At 46.5% G+C, this 10,851-nt stretch overlaps 1 protein-coding gene across 1 annotated transcript in view; it reads right to left on the bottom strand.

Annotated features, from left to right (window-relative positions):
* Window positions 1–4,520: 4,520 nt before the first annotated feature.
* Window positions 4,521–10,851, bottom strand: part of Nup75 (nuclear pore complex protein Nup75) — a 56,146-nt gene continuing 49,815 nt past the window's right edge. The window contains exons 21-22 of the mRNA XM_077701059.1: window positions 9,519–9,699; window positions 4,521–4,728 (exon numbers count right to left, since the gene is read on the bottom strand). Coding sequence (XP_077557185.1) covers window positions 4,636–4,728; window positions 9,519–9,699 — 274 coding nt within the window. The 3' untranslated portion in view covers window positions 4,521–4,635. The remainder of the gene's footprint in view (window positions 4,729–9,518; window positions 9,700–10,851) is intronic.

Below are 10,851 nucleotides of genomic sequence, written 5' to 3'. Positions count from 1 at the left end.
ACAAAATGTAGCTGATTAAAAAGTTAAAGTGATAAGTGTATATTTTCTTTTTCAAAAATTGTAATTGCCTGAACACTTTTATTAAGTACATCATTTCTCCAGTTTCAGTTTCGATTTCCTTAGGTCTGCCTGATGCCGGCGAGCGCACGCCGTCCATAGAGAAAGAAATACTTCTTTCTTTCTCTATGCGCCGTCTCTCTCAACTAGCACATCTGCACGTCAGAGCTCACGTCATAACAAGGCGCCTTGACGACCGTAGTGATGACGTGCATCTGCGCCTTGACGCGCACTCTCCACACCTGCTCGCCGGCTCCTTGCCTCCTCGCCACTTCCCCTCATACTTTTAATCCTAGCATTTCCCTCCTCTCCACTTTGCTGTGACGATTTTTCAGCGAAGCCCGGCACGGCTGGATCTCTAGCTCGGAAGGAAGGAAGGAATAGTCCAGGAAAGGCAGGGAGGTTAACCAGAATACTGTCCGGTTGGCTACCCTACTCAGGGGGGAGGGGATACGGGAAATGAAAGGGAAAGAAGGGACAGCGGTACATACTGAAGGAGAAAATGAAAAAAAGAAAAGTAGAAAAAACACAAGGCGTGACCAGGCAAGGCGGTACAAACAACGCACACAACCAGAAAATGCAGAGCCGACGTCACTGCTCGGGCGAAGATGGCAGCTAGCCGCAGCTAGAGTGCCGCCGCCAGCGTCCAGTACTTCTCGCATTGGGCCCAGCCTTTGTTCCCAATGGCCATGGCCCTAGCTCATTTATTTAAAGGACTCTGGAGAAGCCCCTTGCTCAGACAAAGGTGCGCAATTTCGGCTCCCAGAGGTGAGAATTCACCAGGCAGTTCCTGCTAACCTTGGTTGCTTTGAAAAACTCAACCTTCCTCATTCAAGAAAAAACTTCACCTGAAACAAACAATTTAGCTTTAAAAAACTGCTGCACACTCATTGATTGCGGCCATGCGAATCTGACGTGTCCACGTTCTTTTTCATTTCTGAAACTTGCGGCAACATTTAGAAGCATCCAATAGTAAGTGAAATCTCTTCTAGACAGCAGAGGGCTGATGGAAGACCACAACAAAGTGTTTATTCAGGACATCACCAACGTCTTATCGGTGGTTCGCAAATAGGTGTTTGCAGGCTTCAAGGGGTTCTTCAAGGCATTCCAAGGGGTCCAAAGGGGAGGAAAAGTTCTGTGGTTGTGCTTCCTGCCCCCAAAACTTTCCCCTCCGTTTTTTCATTGCAAACTTTGCCAGCGACGCACAAAAAGCGGCCTTGCCGCATGGCAAGCATCATCTCCGTATAGCATGCATTTTAAAGTCAACTTTTTGCACATTTGAGCTGTGCGAGACAAGTAGGCATAGAACAGTAGGTGTAAAGGCGAATCCAGCTGAAACAGCTGATTTTTCGAAACTGTGATGTGTATCAACTTTGTACTTCACTGTGGGTCTCCAGCAGCTTTTGCAAACCCAATGGGTATTCTCAGTACACTCTACCTCACCCAATATTACAGTACAGTAGCCAACCATATTTTCGGACTTCGAACATTCCGACTTGCTGGATATTTCGGACTTTCCCGAGGAACTGCCAGTTGTCTTATAGGAGTAATGACTCGCATATTTTTCAGAATGCTCTTTTATTCGGAATAATTTTCGTTGCCCTCCAGGTCCGAAAAATCGGTCGGCTAGTGTACCTGCAACTTTTGACCCCAGCCCGGCCCCCCGTACCATCTGCTATGGGAACGCCAACAATCCTCATACCTCCCACCCAATCCCCATCCCACATACGAGCAGTGGGTCTATGGCCTATAGCTGGACTGGCTGTCCAGCTTGGACCTCTTGACCCAGTGCATGCTGATAGAGAGGGTACAGGCAGCCAGCAAGGACCAGCGCATCCCGGACTAGCAGACGCCCACCACCGGGCCGGTGATCTCACCATCCTGCACTAATGAGCTCGCAATTAAAGATTTGTTTTCTCTCTCTCACGGCTGAGAGAGAGAGAGAGAGAGAGAGAGAGAGAGAGAGAGAGAGAGAGAGAGAGAGAGAGAGAGAGAGAGAGAGAGAGAGAGAGAGAGAGAGAGAGAGAGAGAGAGAGAGAGAGAGAGAGAGAGAGAGAGAGAGAGAGAGAGAACACTCTTACTAAGGAAGGCTGCTAAGAAGCTCTCTGGCAAGAGGCAACACAAGACACCTACGTTACCACTGCTGTTGCTTCGTTAGTGGGAGCTCAAGAGACAGTTCAGCCTCTCAGCACTCCGACGGTTGAAGTTCAAAAACAGGGCAGGCCAGTTTTTGTACAGCAAGCGACAAGTCAAGGTGCTTTATCATGTCATTGTGTTTTAGGGGCGAAGCTCCTCTTGCTCGGGCCCTGTCGTTGCTGCTGTATACGGCACAGCACATTAATGATGATTGTGGCAGGATCCCCCTAGGGATTGCCCAACCAAAGATTGGCCGAAGAGGTCAAAACGTTCAACGCATTCGTTGCTACCCAACAAGAAGAGGATGAAGAGGTTGTCGTTCGTCGCCTGCGAGCTCAAGACACGTACGGGGGGTACGCGACACAAGACACTCTGGTGAAGGCAACAGCCAAGGTGGCTAAAATGTCACACTCCGAATTCGCCAACTTACCCATGGAGATTATCATCTTCCAAAACAACCCCTACATAACCACCACAAAAATCGACGTGGTCGACCGGCTTGTCAACGGAATGGTGGAAAGCTTGAGGTGTCGAGTCTTTATGATGTGTGGGCGAATGTTTCACGGTTTTACAGATAAGCATTTTTGCTTCGCCCCTCCCATCATCATTCACTTTGTGGAGATGGCGGGATTTTTTTTGTGACAATTCTGTGACAATTATTATATGTTGTGTCAGATTGCTTTCATTTGACCACCATTGTAAATTAGCAACACTAACACTGCAGTATATGTATGAAATGAAAGGATGTCTGCACTTGAACAGTCCACTGTAGAGGTGCAAAAATAGGCTTGCTAACCTTTTAATCTAGTCTGTTATATCTGAATGTATGTTGTAACAGAATCTGCAGTAAACGAAGTCTAATCAATGGCACAGATAAGAATACGAACCAAACATCGCAAAGCGGTATGCTGTATCCGAATATATGCTGTACGTAAATCTGCTGTAATGAGGTTACACGGTAGTTATAAGCGTAAAAGTGAGATCTTTGAAAAGAAATTAGTGGGGCAAAGCCACCGAAGCAGATGCTCCACACAAGTTACAAGATGACTCCAAAATGGAAAAGGCCTACGTCAACATGCATCTTCAATCTGGAGACACGTGTGCTGACATGGCCGATTCTGTGCAGTGGTGTAAATGGCGAGTGAGAAGTTGTTGCATTAGTCATTGCTAACCACAGGGATTCTTTGCATTCTGGCAATCAGTGCTTGTAGCGGCAGGAAGAATTTCACCCCTGCCTTGCCATTGAGATTACGCATGAGTGAGGAATACGTCTCTTGCTACAGTTTCCGGACAACATTTGGGTTTTGAACAAGAGCATGAAGCTGGCATTGACAGTAAATAAAATGCTTGTCCAAACATACTAAGCTTGGGCTGGGCTGGGGATCAACTGCAAGCCTACAGGCTGGGCCCAGCCTATAGGCTTGCAGTTATAGGCTATAACTTAAATGGCCTACATAGGCTGTAGGCTGAAACATTAGATCATGCAGTGCTCTCCATGGTACCAAAACGTTCTATAAACCCTTTCAGCATACCTGCCACGTTTGCTGGGATGGCATTAGGGAGATCTGGGGGGGAAGGGGGGGGTTGTAGCAACAACAGAATGGGTAACCTTACACACATTTTTTTATTTACTTACAACATAGCAGGAAATGAACTGTTTCTTTGTCCAAACTACCAACAAGCTACACTACTCAAATGTTCGACGTGGCTGACGCGTCCTGGAAATAGTACTGCAAGCGCAATACAAAACAGCAGGAACTGAACTGTTTTGTTGTTTCGTCTAAACTAACAAGCTACACCACTGGAGACTTGCTAAATCTTCAGAACGGCCGTGATCATGTGTAAATGAAAGCGGCGGTGGTGCTGCGCTTCTATCAACAGTAAACTAACAATGGGACGAACAGGTTCACCGTCTGTGCATGGGCGACTACGCTTTTTAAGCACTTCACTGATAACGATGCCAATTGGTGTTGGGTTGGATTGTCAGGTATACCTCCGGCGCATAGTGGCCAGACTGGGAAAAAGATTTGGCCAAAGACGGATGCGTTTTCGGGAGATTTTTGTTTTGGCCGTACAATCGTACAAAAGCATGAAAATTCGGGAGTCTCCCGGAAAATTCTGGAAACCTGGCAGGTATGCTTTCAGTGTCAGTGACACGCTGGTGTGCTTTTGCATATCATTCAACCGACGACACGTCTTCAAAAACACTTACAATCTTTATTCCCGACTGCTTGACTGGACCCTTTTGGAAATGGGGTTCCATCACCCTTAAAAATATTTTTCACTGGAAGGGTTAATAGAGCACATTTTATTAACACAAGTCTGAGGGTGGTCCAACGCACATTTTAATCTGAACACAATGAAACACGCGTGCAACCGCTTGAGATGGCGTACCGCAATGACAGCCGTGACAGAAAATGTACAGGGAATGCGCTTTGGCACTTATGCATTCTCACTGCCCTCCTTGATGACTGCGAGTGCATAGTGATGAGCCAGCAGCTCCCGAAGTTCTTTCTCTTCCGCCTTGGTCCAACTCTGTGTGCAAAGGGAGAGAAAAGCAAAACGGGTGGCGTAATTAAATAGGGACGCAAAACTAAGAGTGAGCCAAACTTGAGGAAAACGCATTTCAGCCCAACAGTAAGAGTTCACAAAAGCCACGCCACCAAACCAAATGAGCTTTACTGGACAGAAAAGCACAAGCTGCAATTTCACCAATGGTTGCAGTGATGAAATTTAAATTTCTGGACCCAGCTTTCTTTCTTTCTTTTCTAAAATCATGAAATCTGAGACACGAAGCCCGTGCTCTCATTACAAAAGCAGCTACCGAGTTATTTTAAATTCCACCTGTTCAAGCGCCAGAGGCAGACAAAATTGGCATGTTGGATATTTCCGCATCAACTCAAGCCCATTACCTATGGGCTTCAGTTATTTTTCTTTTTCGACAGCAACCACTGAGATAAAAATATTAAAGGGGCACTGACACAAAAATTTTGCATCTTGTTTTTTTTGTTGCGATAAGTAGCTAGTGACCTACTTATAACCTGTAGAAACCTCATTTGCTTCAGCGTGCGACGGTTGTTTAATTAGAGGCATTTTCAATGCGGCCAGTCGCAGTTTCGGTTTCAGCGAGTGCCGCGAAACGATGGATTTTGTGGATTTTGTGTGAACAAAGCTGACCACGTGACCGTCGGAGGGATATCACAGAGCAGAGCCGCCGTAGCACTGTCGAATCCGCATCGACGGCAGTTTCTGCGAATGCCCCCACGTACTGATCTCGTGAGGCGCTTAATTAAAAAGTGACCGTGGATGTGACGCAGGCGCTGCGATTGCAAATGCTACCGCGGCTAAAGAACGACGCGCGACGCTCGAGACGGTGGGTGGCAAGACGCGCGCTGGGAGCAGCCGGCCGGTCTGCCTACAGGTCCGCCTACAGATGTGTTCGGCTCAGCACTGCGGCGGATATTCGAGTGCCGCTCTCGTAAGCGGTGCAGATGACAATTTTTAATGCAACCCGCCATCACATCATTAACTCCTTTCTCACGTAAGCCACCATGGTCGGGACTTGGGGACAATTTCGTGCAGCGGTAACAAGCTATCACTCGAGCTACCTGCGCCGGCCTGGGCCACTTCGCGGCCGTGGCCGCCGCCTGCACAGCGACCGTGCGGCTAGCTCAGTGAGCTTTTCGTGCCTCCGGCGCGTTTTCGCATCCAATGGTAATAAACAGTAATAGAAACAGAGTGCCTGGAATCGCTGTAGAACTTTGGTCGCGGCCAGCTGCCCGATTAGCTGACGAAATCACGGCGCCTCCGCCGCCAACGATCGGGTCGTTCGTTCTCGAGAGCAGAAGCTCCGCCCTCCGGCCCTCCGATTGGAGCGGCGAGCCGCGCGAGCCGGCGCAAAACGCCGGTAGTGCGGAAGCGGCAAACACAAACTCGTGACGTGTTTGGATGTTATTTATTTACAATTGCGCGTGGTCCTCTGCTGGCTGCTCGGTTGCGTTTCGCACACTTCAAAACTGATTTTAAATATGTTCTAGGCTGTATTCGCCGCTGATATTTTGCAGATGATGTATGTGTGTTCCCACCAATCTATCTCCGAAGTTATCTCGCCTTCAAAATTTTGTGTCAGTGCCCCTTTAAGAAATAGCACGTCAAAATAAAGTTAAGGGTGTGTGTTTTAATGAAATATGTTATTGAAGAGTTTATTTCACATAAAATAACTTTTTAAAGGCACAGTTATATCTCAAAACAAAAAATAAAGAAAAATATCTCAACATGAAAATCATCGACCCAACAGGAAATATTACTGCAGCAATGAAGGGCCCTGATTTAATCTGACCCGCGAAAAATTACGTCAACCTCTATAACTCGTCTGTCATTTGGCAACCAACCTAAATTAAGCAGTAGCTAAGACTTATTGATTTGTGTTCAGAAATTCAATGCTCAGTGTTTTCTTATCTCATAAATTTTTTGGAGAAAACACATTCCATCCCAATGAGCTACAGAGAAAAGGATGACAGGAGTAATTGGAAGGGATGAAAGAAAAGCATCGTGGATTGCAGGACGAATCCAACAGGCAACGGAACTTTAGGTCCAATTAAGGGTCTTAGAAACATTTTTTTTTCGCTTTCCAACCAATGTAGATGAAGCTTCATGGGTTTGTTCGGTTTGTTTAGCTTATTTCAAATATCCAATTAGCTTTGATGTGACGTAACTACTTGCCAAGTTAATTAAAAATCTTCCTTGATAGTTCTTGAGAACAACAGGGAAAAAAACTGTTCAACAAGATATTACCAGCAAGGCATGAATAGGTACCAGAAGGTGTGGAGAATGAAATGCGGGGAGCAGTTTTTTTGTTTTGCAATCACGTACAAGTTTACATCAATTCTCACGTAGGTTCATACTACTACTACTAACCAATGAAAAATAATGCTAATTAAACGACTATTGAAACACAAAATGCAAAGTCTGCTTCCCATATTGGATGGTTCAAACATTCAGTTCAAAGAAATGATCTTCCTAGCTGCACTACATGCTGGGATGCACCTCTCGAGAATTTCCTATCACTGCGATACCACTCGTGGCGAAAAAGTGGGGAATTATGGGAAAATTGATATTTCTTTGTTGAAACTGGGCCTCTGTGGCTTCTTTAAGTACCTGGTACCGTTCCAATCACGGAACTTTTAGAAGACAAACTGTGCAAACCAAGAGAAAAGTAATAAATAACTAAAAAAATGCTTTTTTGGGCAATTTTTCGGTCCCAAAGACCCATGCGCCCCCTCAAATGAAACAAGTGAAGTTTTATTGGTTCATCGATTGTGGCGCTTAACGCACCGAAGCTACCCCTCGGCTATGGGGCACGCCATAGCGGAGGTCTCCGGATTGATTTCCACCACCGGGGGATTAATGAGCACTAAAATCTAAATCTTGACACAGAAGCATTTTCACTTTGTGCCTCCGTCTGAAAAACAGCCACTGCAGCCGGGATCGAACCTCTTTTCTCGGACTAGCAGCACAGCGCCTTAGCCACTGCACCACTGCGGTGGGTACAAGTGGAGTTTCGCTAGGCATGCAAGGCTAAGGGGCCGACAACAGCTGGATTGTCCAGCAACAAAATGGCTACCAGAGGACGGGACTAGAAGTAGGTGAAGACCAATAACTCAATGGAGTTACAAAGTACGATGATGATGGAAATTTTTTAAAAGCAGCCTGATATCCAACTTACACTCAAGGAAAAGGATCATCAGAAGGACAATGCACCAAGCCTGCCTTCTTCGCTGAGTTTGCTCGCTTTCTTCAACCGGCAAAACCTACCGTAATTATTCGAATATAAGAGGAGGTTTTTTTCCAACTATTTGGGATATTCCAGACTTTCCCAAGAAGCCGCCAGTTGTCCCATAGGAGTAGTGACCCACGGATTTTTCAGAGTGCTCTTTTATGTGAACTATTTTTTTTTCCCCTTCAGGTCCAAAAAATCGGTCGGCTACTGTACAGACATATAATATGGCGATTTTTTTACTCTCAAAACTGCACCCTGGCCTTATAATTGTGACCGCCTTATAATCGAATAAATACAGTAGTTGTTTGAACTCGATCCAAACTTAGACGTGCCAAGAAGTCCAAATACAAGTTTGGTTCGTTAAAAACACTGTTTGGTGCCGATAACAATGACACCAATCTTTTAGCAAACTTAGAACAGATAACTGAGGTAGCAAGGAAGACATACGAAGTAGTGGCAACTGCCCAGCCACTTTGCGGCAATCTATCCATCCTGTCACGGAATCTTGTCCCCAAATCTTGCCCCCACCAAGACACACAACTGGGCAATTGTAATGGGGTTGTTTGATCACATGACTCCAATGCTAACATGAAGTTAGCGCACTGACAACTACGTGTTCAGCGCTGGCCCATATCAAGTCGCCCCTGTCATACTAGGTTAACTGTAGCGCTAAATTTGAAAGTCTTTTAATGCTTTTTTGCGTTCCTTCGGTTAAAAAAAAATCCTGGGCCATCTTCTCCGCTAACGTGAAACCTGGTGAGGGGCGGAGCATGCAGTGTATAAGTGTATTCCTGGCGCCTTGGCATTCTTGCCAGAGGAGGTGAAACTGCTGGGGGTAGAGATACACAGCTTTGCTTTAAAAGTCTCGCATCTTTGAAGCCCGAAGCTCTCTAGCGCGAGGCGTAAACAAGGGTCCCGGTGTTTTTTTAACACGCGTTATGTTCTAGCGCAAGACTTAAACGAGTTTCCTGGTGTTTTAGTACCGCGACTACACAAGACGACCGATGATTACAATGACGATGACGATGACAGGAGAACCGACAGCCCCAGCCCCAAAGGGACTTCAGCCCTAAAAACATCTTTCCTGGCTGGAATAAGACTAAGGTTCTTTCAAGCTGAACAAATCTGCATTCTGTCTTCAGGGCCCCTTCAATACTGGCCTAAGAACCTGCACAGGCCACTGAATAAGCCAGACTGGCCCAATGGTTGATGGCGAAGTTCCCTACTCCTGTTAGCACAAAGGAACACCGTGGTGGCCCACCGGTTGTGATTTCTCACTACATATCCGGCCCAAGTTCATTTCTTTTGCTCAAAACTTTGACAACCTCCCCTTGATTTCGTACCAGTGTACCCACAAGGGTGCACTGGTATCAGCAAGGGTACCAAGAGACGGGTCTTAAAGAATAAAGAAATTCGGAGGCAAGGATGGGACTCTGGTAGTGCGCGAGGACAGGAGCGGGTGGAGGTCGATGGGAGAGGCCTTCTTCGTCCAGCAGTGGACCTCAGCAGGCCGTTTATGACGAAAGGAGCCCAGCCAGCGGCTTACCTGCCAGGATTCGGGCAGCTGGCGCGATGAGTGGTTGTTGTTGTCCGCTGCCATGGTGGCCGCCCCCTTGGAAACGGCCCCGAGGCAGCGCAGCAGCTGGCCCACCTGGCTGGTGTCCAGCAGCAGCTCGGCACAGTCGGACAGCGTGTGTGTGGCGTCTCGCAGCAGGACGGGCCAGAAGCTGCACACGGGGGGAGGGGCGGGGCAGGCAATTATAGCTTTAGAAATTAGGCTAGTCTGCCATTGAGCAGACAATCAGAGGCATGCACAGTCCTGTTTGCGTTTATAAAATTCCTAAATAAACTTATTCAGACGTGAAAATGGATGACAAGAAATAATAATGTCAAAACAAGCATAAAAAACAAACAAACAAAAAAACTGGCTGAAGGCATCGGACGGCACACCGGCCAAATTTCTAGGGACTATGTCACAAGCTTAGCCCGACATCTTTGCCTTAATAAAAACAACAAATTTGCAGCTTCTTTCTTCTTCTTCAGTGTGGTGGGGTTAATGGCAACATGAAACAGCTATCAACTGTCTGTTTATCAACCCAAAGTTCACGCAGTCCCCGTAATGTGAGGAAGGAAAGCTGGGGGAGTAGGTATCAACAAAAAGAGCATTAAGCGAACGAACCAAGCAACATTTTTTCTCACCAAGCACTCATTCACCCATTTTTTTCATCATTATGGAAGCCTCACTCACATGGTGGGGAGTGTCATAAGGACACAATGAAGACTTAGTGGCCTGCAGCCAAACACGTCTCCTCACTCTCAACAGCGAATGCCTTGAACACCAACAGCTGTGGCAGGTCACACACAAACCAGGCAAAGCTGCGCCTGGTTTGGCAAGCGCTGCATTCCAATTTCCCCTTTGCACGCTTCCACTGCGTCTTACCAGCCCCATCCCCATTGAAACATCACCATCATCACCACCACCACCACCACCACCACCACCACCACCACCACCACCACCACCACCACCATCATCATCATGATCATCAGCAGCAGCATCATCAGCCTATCTACACCCACTGCAAGGCAAAGGCCTCTCCCATTATTCTCCAATTACCCCGGTGTAGTAACGGCCACAACCTTCCATTGAAACATAAATGGCAATAAACACCAGTTCACACAGTCAACAAATATGCAGGCTATTTTTCTGCCTCCTAATCTAAAAGAATGACACCAGCGCCACCTTTTCGCATATTAATTTTGCAACAAACTAACTTGTTCTTTATTTTAAATGTTTCATTAAATTTTCAAGTTGTGAGAGTACTTATGCCTACATGTAATCACGTAGTGTTTATGACAACAGTGTACTTGCTTTTTGCGAA

The sequence above is a fragment of the Haemaphysalis longicornis genome, unplaced genomic scaffold, assembly GCF_048455015.1.
Source record: "Haemaphysalis longicornis isolate Haplotype H1 unplaced genomic scaffold, Haemaphysalis longicornis Haplotype H1 scaffold_20, whole genome shotgun sequence".
Lineage (NCBI taxonomy): Eukaryota > Metazoa > Arthropoda > Arachnida > Ixodida > Ixodidae > Haemaphysalis > Haemaphysalis longicornis.
Note: the sequence above shows the minus strand (reverse complement) of the source record. Positions and strands in the feature narration are given on the sequence as shown.